The 21,021-nt window shown below is 36.6% G+C and overlaps 1 protein-coding gene across 1 annotated transcript in view; it reads left to right on the top strand.

The window, feature by feature from the left end:
• Window positions 1–19,751, top strand: part of MARCH11 (membrane-associated ring finger (C3HC4) 11) — a 52,196-nt gene extending 32,445 nt beyond the window's left edge. The window contains 3 exon segments of the mRNA XM_010005102.1: window positions 12,272–12,464; window positions 19,424–19,548; window positions 19,551–19,751. Coding sequence (XP_010003404.1) covers window positions 12,272–12,464; window positions 19,424–19,548; window positions 19,551–19,751 — 519 coding nt within the window.
• The last annotated feature ends 1,270 nt before the right edge of the window (window positions 19,752–21,021 follow it).

A 21,021-nucleotide genomic window follows, 5' to 3' on the forward strand; every position in this document is an offset into this window, starting at 1 on the left:
TGAACCATTGTTGCCTCTGGCATATGCATCCCCATATGAACTTGTGGTTATGACATGAAATTTGTGAATGTTTCCTACTCTCCTCAGTAACTATGCTTTCCAGTATTGTGACAGAAGTCAGGAAGATTTTTGTTTGTTTGTTTGTTTATTTATTTATTTATTTCCCCTTCTGGTGATTGAAGCCTAATTCCATTAACTTCAGAGGAATCATGGAATCACATAATCATAAAATGGTTTGGGCTGGAAGGGACTATAGAGATCATCTAGTTCCAGCTTCACTAGACCAGGTTGCTGTGAACCCCATCCAACCAGGGAGGCAATATCCACAGCTTCTCCAGGCAATCACTTCCAGTGTCTCACCACCCCCACAGTAAAAAATTTCTTCCTAATCTAAATCTACCCTCTTTCAGTTTAAAATTGTTACCCTTCATCTTATCATTATACTCCCTGATAAAAGAGCCCCTCCCCATCTTTACTGTAAGCCCCTTATGGGGACAGATAGAATTTTTGTAGAATTTTTTTATGATATGAAACAGAAAATTACTTTAGAAAGTTAAATAACCTAATTTACGACCTCAAATTCATCTGAAAAGGTAGAAGGGGTGATTAATTTGCATTGCTAGTGTTTATTTTCATTAATAAAGTGAAGAACTGTTTTAGAAATTCTATTTGAACTGGAAGGCCACCATGCTGCTGCTCAGTCTGTCAGTGGCACTCAGCATCTCTGCAGGGTGTTGTGGGTCCAATGTAGCAGCTGCTTAGCTGGGGAACTCCACCACAGGACTTGGCTAATGTTAACTCTGAGACCCTGAGCTGCCTCACTTTGGTGGAGCATGAGCAGGTGTTCAAAAGTGACATTCTAAAAGCTTTTCTTTTATTGGAAAGTTTCTGAGGCTTGTTGTTATATTCACAACAAAGTACCTACCTTTCTCCCTCAGCACTGAGGCTGCCCATTCATTTCTAGTTCCCTGACTGGAGAAAGGGTGCCTCCCTCCCGCTCCTCCCTCTCTTCCTCCCTTTCCTCTTCTCCCTTAAAGTCCTATATGATTTAAGGTCAATACAGCAGAAATGCTCTGCTTCACTACACCATAGCAAAGGTGTATGATGTCAGTATCACAATACTGGCCTGAGGTTTCTTCATACAGTTCATTAGGGTAATAAGCCAGAATCTATATTCTCTATTTGAGAGTTGGATGCTGGATACTTTACTAGCAGTCAGCCAGGTCTGACTGGGCAAGCCTACTTGAAGATGAGTATTAGGTCCTCCCCTTACCAGGTGTCTGATCCAGTTATCTCTTTGTGTGCTTTCAGCCATTATATCTTATACTAGCTATTAAATTGGTTCTGTCTGCAGTCGCCAGTCTTGCATCCTCTGTTTTCTCAGCTCACAGTCTTGATGTTTCTCAGAGTCTAGTGAGTAAGAATTCCATCTGAGACAAAGAAACCTTCCCTGCTTTCTTCATTAGGCATTGTCCTTGTAAGGCTGAGTTGCTGAGAAGCATTAGATATCAAGACATTTTTGTTTTACTGCAGTGGCAGAACCAGGGCCATTTGCAAATCTATATACCTGTTTCTATCCATTCCATGAGGTCAAAAAGGGTACCAGTCTATGTGCAAAATTTTTTCCAAATGGGTAAGAAGTTGTTTCAGGGCTTGTATCCTGTAGGACCACTAGGGTGTTTTTCCAAGAGTGCCCTAAACTAGTTTCATCAGAGCTCAAATGTTGTTAATACTAGTCAGGAATCCAGAAATAGTGCTGACTGAACAGAGCAATCTGAGAGTTGCTGTTCTGAAAAGACCAGTACCTCCATCATAGGAAATGAGTGAGTCTAAAGAGGACTTGTCCAGAGACAGCAAAATGTGACTGTGTTTATAGACATAAACATCAAAAGTAACAATTTGCAGAAGATTAAGTGATTCTTTGGGAAGCATATTTTCCATGCAGACAGAATGGACAGCATGTAGCTCCCTTGCATTCTTAGGTGCATCTTATTTTTGAGGGAAACAGAACATATTTTTAGTTCTATGTCTGTATTTCTAGTGCAGGAGATGGTACATGGGTTGTGTGTAAGCACCATTAGGCCAAGAACAATTGATAGTTTATGGATTTTCAAATACAATTATAGGAATAGATATTACAGTTTTTGATATAACCATTGCTTCTTGCAGTACCATGACTGCTGATGCACAATATAAGTAGTAAGAAATTTGGTTATTTTTCAGGGTTCAAACACATCAGTTATATTGTGCAATTTAATGTAATTATTCCAAAGGATTTCAGACATACTCGTTATATAGTTAGGGAGAAATACAGAGATGATACTTAGTATCTAAATTGCCACTTTCTGCAATTAAGTAATATGCATCACAGATTCTCAGAGTTGGAAGTCCAACTCCTCTGCCAAAGCAGGATTGTCTAGAGCACATTACTCAACACTGCATCCAGGTGGGTCTTGAATGTCTCCAGAGAAGGAGACTCCACAACCCTCCCGAGCAGCCTGTTCCAGTGCTCTGTCACCCTCACTGTAAATAAGTTTTTCCTTATATTTAAATTGAACTTCCTGTGTTTCAGCTTGTGCCTGTTGTCCTGTCACTGGGAACTACTTAAGAGTCTGGCTCCATCCTCCCTTCACTTACCCTTCAGATACTTATAGGTATTAATAGGGTCTCCCCTCAGCCTTTTCTTCTCCATACTAGAGTCCCAGCTCTCTCAGCCTTTCCTCACAAGAGAGATGTTCCAATCTCCCAGTCATCTGTGTTGCCTTCCACTGTACTCTCTCTAGAAGTTTCCTGTCTCTCTTGAACTGGGGAGCCCAGAACTGGATGTAGGATTCCAACTGAGGCCTCACCAGGGCAGAGTAGAGGGGCAGAATGACCTCTCTTGACCTACTGGCCACACTCTTCCTTATGCACCCCAGGATTCCACTGGTCTTCTTGGCAACAAAGGCACACTGCTGGATCATGGATAATGTACTGTCTACCGAGACTTTCAGATCTTTCTCCTCAGAACTGCTTTACAGCAGGTCCACCCCTAACCTGTATTGGTACATGGCATTCTTTCTCCCAGGTGCAGGACCCTACATTTGCTCCTATTTAACCTCATTAGATTCCTTTCTGCCCAGTGCTCCAGCCTGTCCAGGTCACTCTGGATGGCAGCACAGCCCTCTGGAGAGTCAGCCACCCTTCCCAGTTTTGTATCATCAGCGAACTTGCTGAGGTTACACTCTGTCCCCTCATCCAGGTCATTGATGATGACTATATTGAACAAGTCTGGACCGAGTATTGGCCCCTGGTGGACACCACTGGTTACAGGCCTTCAGATCAACCCTGTTCCATTAATCACAACCCTCTGGGTTCTGTCACATAGCCAGCTCTCAATCCACCTCTCTGTCCAATACATCTTAGATATTCTCAGATCTTAAAAATGGGGCCTTAAAAGTAACTGGGTGCTCAAACCATAGCTGTCTCAAACTATTAGAAAAAATTTGATCACTGATTCAAATAGCAGTACCTACTAGTTTGTGATTATGTAGCACTGCTTGAAAATATTAAAGCAACTGACATTTTAAATTTTGCTGTTAATTAGATTTTTTTAATGAATTACATAATAATTTAAAATTACTATAAATATTACAGTACACATACATTATATTCGTATTAATAGATTGTGCATCTTTTTGTATAGAGGTTTAAAATTATTATACATAATATGTAGCATATAAAACAATTATAATAAATTAATAATTTAATTCTTCCATTATCCAAAATTTCCAAGCAGTATATTATTTACTTTATTCATTTGCACAGTCTAAAATTTTATAATTATAACTAAATTGTCTTCAAGTGAAGATTTATTGCTAATTCAATTGATTAGAGAATCAACCTAATTAATTTGCTAATCTAATAAATTACATTCTAATTGACTTTTAGAGCAGGCTCTGCCAGATTTTGTACAAGCCAGAACCCAGGATTGTCTTCTTCATGATTACTTGATAGATAGATAATACCTTGGTATACTTACCATCCTGCCTTTTAACCTTCACCCAAGATACACATAAACTTGCCCAGGGGTTAGACAAGGCAACACTTTTACCTCTGAATGCAGGATTGAGTTTCTTTAGTCTTTATGTTGCCCTCAAAATCTGAAGTTTACTTTGGTTTGTATATTACAAAGAAGCAGGTGAAATCAGGATTGTCTCTTCCCTCATGTTTGGCATATTGCAGATTTTCACATGGAAATTCTGATCCCATTCTGTGAATCAGTCTTTGTTCCTGACCAAGAAGACCAGAGGCCAATATTTGTACTAATTTGTTTTCTGGTGAGGTTGTATCCTTCACTGCTGAAACACAACATTACCTACCATGTAGCAATAGGAAGAAGACTGATCAGTGAAGGCACTTCAGATCCGGTACCTAACCAAGAGTACAGAGCTGTTTTTTTGCCAGAGCTATTGTGAAGTCCCTGATTCTGAGCTGTGAATAATGTTACTGCAAGATGCAGGGGGATCCAGTGACAGTAAATCATGGTGCACTCCTTGATTTCATATGTTTGGATTCATAGACTGCCTAGAAGCAGATAGTGGAAAGCAGCAAATGCTGTGTACTTTAAATAAAATGTTGATAATTGATACTTTACAGCTCCTTAACAGTATTTATCCACTCAAATTTGTTTGTACATCCACATTCTTTGGATCCATCACCTAACCATCATTTTTTGTTGTGCTTGGATTAGAAAAATATGTTAGTACTGAGCACTTTCTACCACTTTTACTGTACCTAAATGCTGTAGAAGAGTCCTCTTTCCGTCTTCTTTTAGTAAACTCGTAACTCTGAACTTTAAAATTCCAATTATATGGCATTTCTTCTACCTTCACATGATTTATATGGTTCTTTTCCAGAAAAGCCCATTCCATGGCCTCTTTTTCAGCATCCAGGCCCGACTAAAATAGGCCAGTGTCAGAAATAGATCCTGATGCTTTGTACCATACTAAAATCATCTCCCTGCTCATCCCTTTGGAGGTGATGTGAATAGAGGAATCAATTTAATTTGCTTTCTCTTTGGTTCTGTGAGCATCTATGTATTGTTTGGGAACTGGATGTGTTCCAATAAATTACTTGGAAGGAGTTCTACTATTGAATATCCTGAATACCATGTAATTCTCAGTTATTAAAATAGTATATTTAGAGATGGAAGTTTAAAACCTTGCTTTAACTCAGGTGAGCAATGGGTTTGAGTCAAGGTCTCTCACAAGGGAATGCACCATTAGGATGTAGGATATTCTCAGATAAACCCTCCCTGTTTCCTCATGTATGGGTTGTAAAATTTTGTAAATTATTCATAGAGGTAAAAAGACAGAGAAGGAGTAGCCAGCACTTTCAGGAAGTACAGCTAGCAGATTAAATGTGAGTTTCAGTAAATGAGCTGGAATTAATACTTGAGTATTTTTAATAAGATAAACTAGAAGACATGAACAAAAATGATCAAGAACAGATGATCCCTCTATATAGTGACTGGTGGCCAGGGCATTTTTTGTGGAAGATGCTTGTTCTGTCTCTCTATGCTGAGCGATTTTTTACACATCTTTGGTGAGTGCATTAGTAACATAATGAGCTGCACAATCTTAGCCCCACTCTCAGCATTTTTTGTTGTTGTTGTTAAAAATATTAAACAGTTTTAGCTAAAATTTACAAACAGTTCCAGGAGAGAAGAAAAAAGCAACTCCAAAACCCTTTTTGATACCATTGGTTTGTGTCCAAAGAGAAGTACAGAGTTGTACAGGCAAAACATGGTTAACCCTCCTAAGTGACTAGACAGCAAGAAAATTCTTTATGCCTCCTTCACACAGTTGATTTATAATCTTGCTGAGACTTACGTACTTTGAATGATTAAAACAAACATTTTTTTTCTCAGTGTTCTTGCAGGAATGTGGACCTATCCATAACATGACAATCGATGCTTGATCAAAGTCTTCAGTTTAATTTTGCAGATCATCTTTAAGTTGCAGAGAATGCAACAATCATGTCAGGATTTAATTTCCTTCCTTCCTTCATGTTTAATTTTCAAATAGTGCTCTCAAGAGTACAGCCAGGTTGCAATGAAACTCAGTATTTCCAATAAAGCTGCAACAGAAATTTTAGAGTTCCTACTTTAGAGTAGGAATAGTTTAGGCCAGCCTGTCTTTATAGGACTGGATAAAGTTACAATCCTTGTTTCAAAACAAAGAAGTAATACACAGGATTAATATCCTTTTTTAATCAACAGGAGTTGATGTTCCCAGAAACTCTGAATGTCTCTAAGTGGAGACGGAGTTCACCTTCATGTACTTTTAAAACTAAATATCCACTTTCTGACTCTAAGGGTGAAAGTTGTCACACAGTCCTACAGTGTTGTCTCATTCCTTTTATTTTTTGTCTGGGAGCAAGAGATAACTAGCAATAATTTCTCAGATAAAAAAATAATGTAAGTTTTAATACAGTTTTCATCACAGCTCTACTTGTGGGTTCAGATCTTGATTCTAACATAATTTAAAAAATCATTAAATGTTAAACTGCTCTGCTTAATAAAGAGTAAGGTTTTGAGAGGTGAATGTAATAGAATGTGAAGATTTATTATTTATTAAGGACGTAAGAAAACCTATAATTTCATTAAAGATCTTTTCATGTACCAGAGAGCTCACAAATCCAGATAGTTTGGCTTGTATGTAAATTCTCAGTCTGCTTGGAAGGCAGTACCAACATTTTACTTGGGACATTCTGAAAGAATAGCATTTACTGGAGAGATTCTGTCCACCTGTGCACCACACAAGCAATTTGGTTGATAGTTCCTGGATGTGTTGACTACATCATGTACACGACTGAGTAGAACATTTACACCTACAGTGGATGCATCTTGGATTTCTGAGTGTGCAGAAGTCTGGATCAATGTACAAAATCCCTAATTAGAGCAATGTAACTAAAGTAATATCAATTGAAGTAATATAACTGATACATCTTCAGGTTAACTAGGTTATAATAGGCCACTGCCAGCTATTTTTACTTTTATATAAAATGTGCTTTCCAGAATGACTAGACAGAATGAGATGTTCCAGTCAGCCATGTCCATAACAAGCTGTGTTTCTGAGAGAACAGGGTAGGATAAGCCCCAACAGCTCTTTTGTTTGAAGAGTTTTGGAGGATTAAAAACTGGGACAGCTGAAGTAGGTATGCATTTGGGGAGCAATAAGGAAACTTCATGTTATTTATTAAGCATCTTGGAAAACCTATAGTTTCATTAACTATATTTTTCATAAATGTATTTTAAGTATAAGCACAGTCTCAGTCAATACTTCTCAGATCACTTTTCTCCCAAATATTTTACAAGAATCAATGGGCATTTACAAGATACCATTTGAAATAGTCAAATTTAATATAGATTTATCTCAAAGATGACAGATCTTTGAATGTTATATCCAGCTGTATGTTAGTAAGGACATGCATATAACTATATTAACTTTAACAATTAGCCTATCAAAGCAATGTGTTTCTTTCAACTTCTGGAAGACCTGAAAAAAAAGAAAAAAGGAATTATGCAATTATTTCTGGCTGACAGAGGCCTTAGAAGAAAAGAGGATAATGTTTCTGGGGTCAGCATTAGAACTATAGTGCACCGTTAATGTAGTAGACTCCCAAATGATTCATGACAGGAAGACCAGTGGTAAATAAAAGATTAAAAGAGCCAAACATAATGAAGTGCCAGTAGATATAGAAGTGTAGGAAGTTTTTAAGGGACAGACAGTATTTCATTAAAATCAGAAGCATGCATTTTATTTATGAAGGCACTGTTTTCAAAGTAAGATATAATTATAATTTTGTATTAAAGTAAAATGCAGCCATTTTATGGGCAACAGATAATACTACAGATATGATAGGAAGAAATACGGTCCTATTTCACAGAAATTGAAATGAGATTTTTAAATGAGTGTATCTGAAAAATTACAGTATCATTACAATTAGATACAAAATAGTTTTCTTTCAATTTCTAGTTTTTAAGCAAAAATTGTAATTTTCTCATAATACTAATTTTTTTGGGTCATATACTTTACAGAAGCTAACATTAAAAGGCTGTATAGATCTTTTCTAACTTGGCAAAATCCTTAGCTAAAAGAACCCTTACACATTATGGAATGTATAGACAGGAAATGACAAAAACATATTAGGAAGTTTTAATAAAATCTGTAGTCATGAGCCATTAAGAGTTGTGAGATCAGTTATATGAAGAAAATGAGAAACACTTTTATGGAAAGAATGGATTTAAATTATGACACACTAATAATGAGATAATTCAATTTAGAATGTTAAAAAATTCAGTCTGTTAAATTCTTAATGCAATTTCTCAACATTAACTACCGCTGAATTTTTTTTACTATGTTATTTTTGTTACCTGTTAATTTGACATTAAAAGGTTAAATGATTGTAACCATTTGTAACAGGGCATATGATAAAGTAGATGATTGTGAGAAATCAAATAAAGTTTAACTGGCTTTTGAGAATATTAAAAGACTCTTACTCTTAGAGAAAGAGTCTTCTGTTCCTGGGTGTCTGTCAGAGATATGTTCACATGTATTGGTTATGCTGTGAGTGAGACTTCAGGTAGAAACAAACAGTGTGACCACAACTCCAGTTGCTCTTCACAAGGCTTGTTACGAAATGCAATGCCACCAAAAAATACAGTCCTGTGTATTTACTCTCGCTGCCTGGTGGCTAATACTGTCCATGGATAAGTAAAGGTCTGAACCTTCCAAACTTACTTACATGTGAATAATGTCATAACTACAGAATAACTTCTATATTATGTGAAAAACATGCCTGTCTCAGTAAGATCTGTTTGCTTTTCCTGATTTTTACCCAAACTGAGTAAAATTTAGAGGAAAACCCAAGACATCCATTTCCCAAGAGGCAATCTTAGACTGTTTTGAATCAAAACTGATGGAACAGGGGCAAAGAGGAAGAAATTTCAGTTGAGGTAAGTTAGCTGTCAGGGACATCCACAGTCTTTTTGCTATTAGCACTACGGAGACACATACACAGAAACCAAGGTCCCCAAACCTATCACATGTAAGAGCTTAATACCAATTCCCCTCACCCCATCACTCTTACGGTGTTGGATTCTTACAGCAGACTGCCTAGCACTAGGAGGAGAGTTAGCAGTTTTGCATAAAACTTTCTGGGCCTCTTGAATGCCTTCTGTCTTATACATACAGTCCTTCCTCATTATCTACTGTGAGAATCTCATAAATTAGTTTAATTTACAGATTACACTAATAGGGAGGTAACTTTCCTAAAATGTTTAAATTGCTTGGCTGTTGCTGACCTTCATACTGAGGAAAGTAGAGGACTAGTTTGTTTTGTAGAAGGGTGGCAGTGAATACCACAAAGGCCAAAGTACATTAGAAATAGAAGAAACCATTCAACCCCTTTTTGGGGTTCTTGGTTGTTCTGTTTTGTTCTTTTTGTTTTGTTACTGTTCATTGATGTTTAACAGCAAAGGGAGTAGGAACTACAACCTCTAGAATGCTTGAGTGTTTTCTCAGTAGTTGCCTGGGTCCCATTCCTGGTTGGTAGCATGCTAATATGCTGAATCTTTGGAATTACTGAATTTATTGAGGGTGAGAGATTCAAGTACTTCCATTCTTGACAGACAATCTCATCAGGAGAATAGCAGAAGAATTAGAATACATTTTGAGAAGATGCTAGGAAGAGGTGAGGATCATCATATCTGTCTTTCTTAGGACTTTCCTAGAAAGAAAAAAATTGGGTAAACCAACAAAAGCCTTTATGAGATGGGAAAAGATGGCAGGAGTAGTTATTCTGGTTGGGACTGGGAGAAATCAGTTCTTGCCAGAATAAGGAATGGGCTTTATATCTAAACTGCATGCTACATTGCTTATCCCAAATGTTTGGACTACATTGCCTTCTGCTCTGTGCTATCTTTGCAGAATAATTACGAACAATCTAAGCTAAATAAATAAATAAATAAATAAGCTGAAGTGGTTTTAGGAACTTCTGCATTGCTGAAATTGCACTGTGAAAGATTTGCGGTTTATTTCAGTGATAAAGCAGTTTTTTCAGTTTATTGCCAGCTTCTTCCATGAACTTGACATTTTAATATTTTGTGACAGTTAAAGCATTACTTCATGTAAATTTATTTTGATTTCAGGCATTCCAAACAAATTTATTACAGGTCTGTCTCACACTGATAATGAAAGAAGATAGAAAGAGATATATAATCAATATAATTTTTATGGTTTTCTGCCAAGTCACACTATGTTGCTCCAGCTGAGAATGAAAAATAATTTTGTTGGACATATTCCTGTAGAGTCTGTAGAGACTTCTATGAATTTCAGTCCTGACATTTAAATCTGTATGCAAGTAATATCTGAGTCATGAGAAGCTCACACCATTCTGTCATGCATCACTTATTAATGACCTTCCTTGACGTTAGGAAATATTCTAACAAAGGAAATGAGAAGCCATAGTCGCTTTAATTTAATATGAATACTCCATTCCAAACCCTGAAGTTCAACAAAATTGCTGGTATGAGTTTAAAAAGTTCACAGAATCACAGAATCTTAGGTGTTTGAAGGGACCTCGAAAGATCATCTAGTCCAAACCCCCTGCCAGAGCAGGGTCACCTAGAGCACATTACACAGGAACATGTCCAGGCGGGTTTTGAATGTCTCCAGTGAAGGAGACTCCACAACCTCTCTGGGCAGCCTGTTCATTAAAAAAGGATAGTGTTTCAAGATAGACAATTTAAAAATTGTTATATGGCCATCTTTTCATACTGTTATATTCAGAAGATGCAACAGGAGAAGGCATACAGATGTACAGATGTACAAATTAGGCAGGCAGCAGTAGTGAAATCAATGGAAAAAGCTGAAAGAAAAGAAAGGGGCAGAGGACTCATTGCTCACTCTGGCTCGTCACACTTGGTGGGAGGAAGAAGGCATAATTTGGAACTAAAGAGGATCAGCCTGGATATAAGAAAAACATTTTTCAACCTGATGACAGACAAAAGTGGAACAGGTTAGCCAGAGAGGCTGAACAGTATCCATGCTTAGAAGTTTTCAAGGTGTTTCTGAGTAAAGCCCTGCACAACCTGGTCTGATCTCATCACTGACCCTGCTTTGAGCAGGATGTTGAACTAGTGACCTCCCACAGCCCCTTGCCACCTGGATTACTTTAGCATCCTAGAATCATACAGTAATGGGTACCCCACTGCTGTTAAAAAGAGAAAGATTTCATAAAGTGACAGTAAAAAGGAAAAATTACTGCCTAATAGCAAAAGTGGTAACAGAGCCCTTACTTCAGTAGCTTTTTCTCCCCATTTCATCTGTATAAGGGGTCAGATATGTTCAAAGTTAGGGAGAGGAAAGATGGCAGGATGCAAAGTCTACATACTAACTTTGGAGTAGATGATAGGGCTACAGTGGGGAGTGTGCCAAGTTAATTTAGACCATTATGGCCAAGAAGGATCATATATGTAAGGATACTCTGGAATTATGTGTTTTACTTTACTCTTTTACATTTAAATCTTGTCACACCATAAATCTGAGTCATGCCTCATGCAGAGGATGCATCCTTCCCTGGAAAGGCAGATGTAATTGAGGTGTACTGAAATGTTCATGCTGCCTATATTGAGGGCTTCTGAGTCTTCAGTTTGCTTCCATACTAGGCTGCAGGTGTCTCCTTGTAGTGTTAATACTGGTTAACCCAACTCCCTTGGTATGTCTGGAGACAGCTAGGAGCTTCTTTGATGAGCAGCAGGAAAGTGGAAAATGTCTTTAGACTTGTAGGGGGCAGTATGAAAAGTTATCACTTTCAACTTGTTACACTAATATAAAACATACTTAAGATTGTCTTCCAGCATTTTTTTATTCCCTTCAATAGCCTGCAAACATGAAAGGCTGAGTTCCATTCCTAAGACTAATTTTTATTGGGTTTTTTTGCCAATGTATTCAAAGCAGAAATAAAATCATTAACTCTTCTGAAGTTCACAGGCAGATGGTGATGACAGTGATGCTGGAGGGGATGGGGAAGCAACATTTAGTTTCAAACTAAAAGTAAAATAGGTAAAATTATATTAAATGTCAGTATTGAGAATATTGGTAAATATCTGTGAAGCTATGTATAAATATTAAAATAATTTCTGATTTCAGGAAAAAAAATGGAGTTGAATGTATAATCACAGAAAATAACATTTTTGTCTTATACAACTTTGTTTCTCTTTTAGTGGCAAAGCATTACTATAACACTGGTTGAGAAAGTGCAGATGGTTGCTGTAATCCTAGGATCTCTGTTCTTAGTAGCAAGTGTGACTTGGCTTCTATGGTCAGCCTTCAGCCCTTATGCAGTATGGCAAAGAAAGGACATCCTTTTTCAAATCTGCTATGGAATGTATGGTTTTATGGATCTAGTATGCATAGGTAAGCTCAAAATCTTTAAACAGCACAGACTATGCTATAAGACTATGACTATATCTATTTCTCTAATCGGTCACTCTAATTGACCACTCCAGTTGTTTGCAGATCCATTCTCAACTGGTGCTTCTGGCAAACAGTGCTTTTTACAGTGATACAAATACTTCAAAGTAAAAGAACCAATGAAACTACTCATCAAAGTGTCTACCCATGATCCTAGTGGTGAGAACAGGATCAGTTTCAATTTCTTGAAAAAATAGACAGTTAGCAAAGTTTAGGAAGTTAAGTAGATGAAAATTACAAAGACATTATTAAAATAGTCAAGTCTTCTACTGATGCTGCTTTATGTTAGATTGTGCCATCATGAAGCACAGAAGAAACCCTTGAGGATGTCATCAAACTATATACCCAAAATGAAGTTGTACAGACATATATAGGTCACTGTGCTAGAGTAACAGAAAAGAACAGAGAAGACAGGCATGAGTGCTTTGTACATCATAAACTGTCACGAAACACTCTGCTAGTGCTAACTATAATAACTTACCATCCTGGCTGGAGAGGAGTTTTTGATTTTTTTTAAGATCTTTTATCTTCTCTGTTATCTTGAGTAGGTGACTCAGGGAAAAAAGCATATTAAAAAGTCTCAAGTTATTTAACTCTAGCTTAAATCTTATAACAGAAAATGCAATTTACTGCACAGCTATTTTCGCCAGTTTTGACCCAGCAATATTTTATGTAAATCCCTGTAGTATTTGATAAAACAACCTTGAATTGATAGAATAACTATGATCATTTGAAAAAAAATATTAAAAAAAAAAAGTAATTGCAGTAAACATTAAACCACATTCTTAGAATTGCAATTCCTAGGAAATACAGAAGTCAAATGCTATCTGATGTTTTCTTTGAGATTTCTGAGTGATAAATGTTGGTGTTATCCTAATCTCGTATATGGGAATTCAGAAGGGCAGTGCTGAATTCTGCTCAATCAGGTGCAAAAAACCAGAGTGATTCCTAATATCAATGTTTGTGCTCCAACCATAAAGTCATGTCATCTTTTATTGAAACCATTCCATTACGGAGAGAGTATATTTCATGTGGATCCACAGTTCTGTTTATTTTGTATTTTTTCTAAGAGAAGCACACTCTGGAATATTTTACAACACAGGCTTCTTCTGTGAACCCAAATCTTCTCAGACACAAAAATGAACTGAATCTAACTTTTTAATACTCTGGACAAGTGCTCAGCTTTTAAATGAAAAAAAAGGGCTCAGCTACATGCCCTCTTACATGCTGAGTCCTGAATATCACTTTTTTTTTTTTTTGGTTTAACACTCAACATTGACGTTTTTACTCTTGTTTAGAAAAACACTAAGGGAAAACAAAACGTGCTTCAGGCATTCTAAACTTTTCATTTACATGAATTCAGTTTTTTCACAAAGATTACAATTGTAAAAAATTTACTTTGGTGTGCATAAACTACTTGGAAGAACCAGTTATTGCTATTTCTGTGACTGTTAAAACACCTGAACCAAATTCATCTCAAAATCAGTTTAGAATGTCTGTTTGCAGTCAGAAATTTTAGTGTCTTTATCTGTAGAAATGAACTATTGAAAGGCAGACCTTCAGTAGATTGGTACATGCAGTTATGTAGCTGCCTCCTAGACTGGTAGGCTCGAGCCACCTCTAGACTGGACACTGCTGAGCTAAGCTGTACCACACATGGCTGCCCCTCACTGCCACCATGCATGAACAAAGTGAACATTCAGCTGTCTTCACCCACCAGATAAACTCACTTTCCTGTAATTCCATAAATGCATATTTGTATAGCCCTAATACATGGAAAATTTTACGTCAAACTAACTATAGTCAAACGTATTTGGATGATATTTTGTAATGATAGAGTTCAGCACAGATATGACTTAACACCTTACTAAACTGCATCTACAAATTCAGGAAGCTGTTTAAAGGAGTTTTGGTAATTGTGGAATTCTGATGAGCCAGATTCATTCAGCACACTTATTCTACATATAATTGCAAGTAATCTGTCTTCTGTAAGCTTCTAAGACCAGGAGTTCTTTTAACTCTTGAAAATATACATTAGTGTATTCAGCTTTATTCAGTTTTCTCTTTTTCTTTCATGATGAAGTGAGGGATTTTAGATGGATAGTTTTAATTAAACATATTTTAATAAAGTACTCTAATACATGGATGTATTATTACTCATTAATGATTTTTAAAAGCCCCAACACTGTCCATTATGTCGATGACTTCCCAAAGGCATTAACATATGATTTTACCATTGCATGTTACATGTATATAATCTCTTGTATCATAAAGCTTGTAAGGCTTACAGCCACCCACAGTTCTCACTTAGTATCTCCTCTGGTCTCATTTGTGTTTAGTCATCCATGGCATTCTCTTAGTTTTCAACAGGATTTGCAGTTAGTGAATAGCTATACTCCCACTGGAATCTCTGTTTATTTCAATGAAAAATCTATGCAGAGCTATGGGTTTTCCTGTGCACCCCTTATTTCAAGAGAAGTACTTAAGTTACCAAGATTATTCCAACTGCCTTCAGTTATGCCTCCCTACAGCTTTGCATAAACAATGTGAATATTTTTTATCATTTCTGAAGTGTAAATATCTGTACTTTAAAAAATGTTTTGTTGTAACTATTTAAAAATATTTAAATAAATAAATATTAAATAAATAGATAAATAAAGTTTGTCTAAAAGTACTGACATATTTATAGGAAGTCTTTGAAAACTTGTACAAACTATTTTTTTTTCCCAATTATTGATTAATATACCATCCACTTCCTTCTCAATTAAATTACATGTAACTTGTATTTGTTTTACTTTTCACCAAAAAAAATATTCCAAAAACTAGAGGTCACCAATATAATATGTATATAACAATCCATTCCAGTGTATGTATTCTATTTATACCAATTGCTCTCCTTTTTCTACTCTAAATTTTTCCAGAATTCTCGCTAACAGGATCCTTTTTACTTATCATTGTTCCTTTCAACCCTGCAAGTCACTAGTCTGTACATTCCTGCATCTGAGCTGGGTGTAAAGCCGCTCTCTTTGAAACTAACTTATGGAAGAGGTTTTCCTGAGGCAAACCTTGAACATTTTAATCAAGTAGAACTATTGCTTGTGAAACCCAGAGCTATTGCAGTGGCAGTGCTAGGATCAGACCATCCCTGTAAGGATTACAAAAGTGAGTTCATGAAGTAATATGAAAGAAATTAATAACACAAACTTATTTAGCCACTGAAGGATGGTAGACCAAGCCTTTGCCATTCTAATTTGAGGACCTAGCAATTTCTTCCCATAACAGTGAAGTCATACAATGTTATGTATTTACATCAGAGTACAATCGTAACTACTAGTCACAAATAGTTCTAACATGAACAAAATCTCTCACAAATAATAACAGCCCACTTGCAGTCCCAGAACAACAGTGCTCCTTTAGACTGTGAAAATCAATTATAACATTGCACTAGAAACATGGGTGATACCAATAGGACTATGGCGAGGGACTGAGATGGGAGCCAATGGGTGGTGTGAATAGCCCTCTGAAAGCCTCTTTCTTGTCCACCAAGAAACTTGACGCCTAGCAGCAAGTAACAAGTAACTCCTTAGTTTTAAAAAAATACAGACTGAAGTTACTTATAGCGAACACATCTAGCTGCACTTAATACCTACCTACTCAGAAAGTATTTTTATTTTTTTCTGCATTAAATCTAATTCTGACTACTTTAGAATGAGTTATATTACTGTTTTTAGAGTGGACAGGTTTCATTTGTGGGGCCTAGAATAGTATTAAGAGATGGCATTTTGTCCAGTGGCAAAATTTGTTTCTGAAAAGGGTCTTTTATTCCCTGGTAAAAGCTTTTGATTTGTCTGGGAGGATCATTCCTAAATTATTATAAGTAAGATCAGTGTGATAAATAAGACAACTTTGGAACCTAATAGCACCAAATCTTAATGAACTAAGATGAGTTGCCTGTTTGTTAAGACATCCAGTATGAAAAATTTCAGGTGGTCTTGTGACTGAGGGTAAGAAATCCTTTGGGTAGAGTAGAAGAATTTCATAATACTTGACAATAAAAGAAAATTACAATATCTTTAAATCCTCCATCCCACTACAATCCCTACATCTTAGAAGGAAATCCTGTAGGCAGAGTTTTCTTAGAGCCTTAGGACATTGTGCCAGAGCCATCATCCCAAAAATCTGTTCATTGTAGATACTAATAGGACAGAATTTCAGAACAGCTAACAGTTGTGAATTCTAACACTTCCTATTGGAATCATCCAGGTAAACAAGCAATTTTTATTTCCCCTATGACTGTGCAACAATTCTGCTGTTGAAATCCTGGTATTTAAAACAAGTCAGTATTATTTATTGATTTATCCTTGCTTTCTCTCCCATATTCTTATTCATTGCTGTGGAACTCTTCAGAAGATTCTTTGCCATTTTCTTAAGCCTTCACTTTAGTGACTGACTTCTTAAAGCTTGAGCATCAAAACTTCTCCAGCAGTGAAAAATCTCCATAATTTAAACCTTACCGAGTTTTCCGCTTGTTTGTGGTCTTGGAGCTGTTGATACTGAGAACTTCCTTTTCCCCTGTTCCCCTGTTCCCTGGAAAATATCTTTCAAAGAGACAAAGGATGTGTTGGAATCCTTTTGCCTCTTTTACATAGTTCGTTTTCAATCTGTAGTTTTCTCAGATTGGAAATAAAGCTTTTTATGGCAGGAATTATGAAAGTGCTCCTTTTCTCCAAATCTGACAACTTTATGTCAAGCCTTGCAATATTTGATCCTTTGCTCAATAGCTCTTTAGAGGATATGTGAGTAACAGCTTCCCTTTTACAGAAAAGTTCTCTTTCTTGCCATTGTTGAAAAACTGTTGAAAACATAATTTCAGTAAATCCTGAAAGCTCAAAAACAGTAAAAAAAGAGTGTCCAAAAAGAAGAAGTCCTAAGACTTTTTCTGTCCTAATCCCAAGAGGATACTTCTGACTGTTTAAATGCATTTCATGTATCTCAATGATTCAGCTTCCTTCTCTACTCTGAAATATGCTGTTCAGGATCCAGTCAAGTGCAGGGAGGTATCAAAAAGCTTTGCACTATGGTAAATAGGTTCTCTTCAGTTTTGCTTCATCACAGTCTTGAGGGAAACTGGGCCAAAGAATGCTGTGATCCAGTGACACATAGAGAGAAAATTACGCTCCTCTCCCTTATCATTCTATAGGTAATCCAACGGAAAAAAAAAAGGGGGGAGGGGGATCTTTGTCACAGCGGCTTATTTGGTTTGTGGATTTCATACATACTGAAACTAATCTATCCTTTTTTAGACAAAATAGCCAGTCTTGAAGGTGCATTTATGTATCAACATGGCTGCTGAATTCTTAGGACAGGTTGCTTTACATATATCTGAGAAGATGAAAGTAGACATTCTGCTATCAAGAAATCTAGAATTTACTTAAGCTTATATTGTGTTAGTTTTGCTGTATCAGGTGCTTCAACACATTCCAGGCAACTTGAAAGCTTTACAAAGATGCCACATTTGCTATCATGTAATTGTGAAAGCAATCTTTGTGTTTCTCCATCTTTCAGTGTACTGATCACTAAGAATAGAGTAGGCATTGCTATCTGCAAATCATTGCACTTGAATCTGAGGTTTGATGTTTTTATCATCCTTTCTGCTTGTGTCATCATTCTTTGAATATTTCCTCTCTAGTATCAGTTAACTATGCTAAGAGACCCCAGACACTTAAATCACAATTTGTTGTGTATGAACAGGTGATGCAATCTCTTGGGATAAAGAACTATAGTCCGTAACACTGCAGATCATATTACAGATGTGGCCCTTTATAGGAAAATTTTTTGGCAAGAAACACACTGGACTGCTGAGCTAGGCAGATTGCTCTCCTCCCAAAGCAGGGAGCCAGAGGAAACGTGACATTACTCAGAATCGAATAAGTTACCAGGCTGGTTGAGGAACAGAGCAAAATCATAATAAGAAGGCTGAAGCCCCCTGTGTCTCCCCAGTAAGTCTGAAATACACATAAGGAATGTGTGTATAAATATATATACATAGATACATACATATGAAAAATGAATAGTTTCTTGTAAGGAAATAAATGGCATGCACTCAATAAACATACATATTAAGCTGGATGGAAGCTCCTAAGTCAATTGGTCTGTTCAGGACTCCAGATACTCTCTATTTTTCTTGAAGGACCTTTTAAAAGATTTCCTGAGTCTCAACAAAAAAAGATGTTTCTCAACTTTTGTCTACTCAGTTTTCAAGAGAAAGAAGAAAGCCTGTCATCCTTACTGTGCTCATCACAGTCAATCATAGCATTTAATTTCTTCTTGCTCTACTGAAGCAAGACAGGAAAGTCATTATATGTTTCAGGTTTTCATATATCTTCTGCGCTGCCAAGTTGAACTACAATGTGAAATCAGATAAATTTGTTTGTACCTGTACTGATTCTGCAAAACACTCTTAAACAAGTTTAAGACCATCCTGTTCATTACAGAAGGTCTAACTTACTTACAGATCTACTTACGCCAGTACAAATCTCCATAGATTATATCATGAACAAGGATAACACTAACATAAACAGGCAATTTACAAATCTGCCAGTAAGGTTCATTTATATTGGTTTATTTAAACCTAAATACTATAGTTAGGCATTCTCAGATTATTCCAGTATTGCTAGGTGGAGCTTTCATTCAGAACAACTTTATTTTCTCTACATGTTCGTGCCTCCCAAGTCTTAAACACATGAATAACCAGTTATGTTGCATATATACAATTTATCAGAGTTACACGTAATTTAATAGGCTCTGGCAACTGCCAGATTCATTACACCTTGTTACATCTGTATTTGCTTTCAAAATTGTGACATTTTGTACAAACTGATGTATTCTTTTCATAATTTCAGGACTGATAGTACATGAAGGTGCATCTGTTTATCGAGTGTTTAAGCGCTGGAGGGCTGTGAATCTACACTGGGATGTGTTAAATTATGATAAAGCCACAGACATAGAGGAGAGCAAAGGAGGAGAACCCTCAGCAGAGCAGGAAGGACATTGTGGTTACCGCTGACTGCATTTAGAAACAGAAGTTTAGTTCATCCAACACAGTTAACCTCACCAAGATTTCAGTGTGGCTACGTATTGCTACATCTGTTCAACCGCATGAGACCTCAGGAAGATTCATCAGAAGAAAATGGCTCTGGGGAAGTAGTGATGAGAGTGACCTCAGTGTAAAGATTAAGCTCACTGTGCTACACAGATAAGGATGATGTGCCCTGATGTTACAGGACATTGGAATGTAGTTACAATGGATGATAAAACCGTTAACACTTGAAAAACCATACACATTTTTTTAAATTGAATGCTTTTTATATGATCAGCTAGAACACAAATACATTTTTCTGGAAAAAAAAAAGTCTCTTGCCTTTTATATAGTCTGGTTTATTAAATCTTTTGTCAATTTGTACCTGAGGTGTTTACAATACAGTTTAACTCTTAGGTATTTGAATGATGAGGTATCTAATTTTTAATTAAAAGAACATAATTGTATTTTCTTAAATTCTGGCTTTAATCCACTACTGTTATTTTTCCCACTTTCATGAAGATTAAACTGAACAACCTTCTTCCAAAAAGATAAAGAATGTTGACACAAGTCAAGTATTCTTCTTTATCTGTCTTATTTTGTTGTTTGTAGTTCAGTTCAGGTGCATGAAAGCTAGTAAAGGATGTATTGTCCCTTGCCTTTAAGCAGAACTCCATTTGATGTTCTGCAAAACAGGAGGGAAGATGCCAACTCTTCTTTTAGCTCTCCCACATGGATGTGCAAGACGTCAGACACAAGTATGACACAGGCAGGGGAAGAGTTGTGCAATTTCTTTTGAGTCTCTGAGCTCTGCAGAGCGCTTGGTGCTGTGCCTGTGTGTGGAAATGACATTATCTCCCCAGCAGTGGTGCTGAATTGAGCAGCCTGTGGATTTCTAGTACCATTCTAACCATAGGACATTGACTTCCCCATTTTTATTTTTTTTTAAAAGAAGAAATTACATTACAACTTTTGGAATAGCAATAAATCCTACTGCAAACTCAAATAGAAATAACACAAAGCCTTAGTTTTGCCAGGTACTGAATCATCATTAAAAATAAGCCAATATTCATCTTTATCATGATAGCTAATCAATGCTGTGAAGTTTGCTGTTCTATTTTTGTCTCATGGCAAAAATTCTAATATAATTTATTCAAATGGGAATGGAAATAATTTCCAACTTAATAACAGTGTTGAAGATCAAGATGAAAAAGTAGGGTTGAAACAACTCTAAGAGCTCTAGCTTGCTCAAATAGTTTGTGGTGAACTGACCTTGGCTGGCTGTACAATGCCCATCCAGCTGCTCTGTCTCCCTCCTCAACAGAACAGAGGGAGAAATAAGGTGAAAGAATTTGTGGGTTGAGACAAAGACAAGGGCATCACTTACAAATTACTGTCATGAGGAAAAAAGAGGCAATAGGG

Source organism: Chaetura pelagica, unplaced genomic scaffold (genome assembly GCF_000747805.2).
Source record: "Chaetura pelagica isolate M959 unplaced genomic scaffold, ChaPel_1.0 scaffold219, whole genome shotgun sequence".
Lineage (NCBI taxonomy): Eukaryota > Metazoa > Chordata > Aves > Apodiformes > Apodidae > Chaetura > Chaetura pelagica.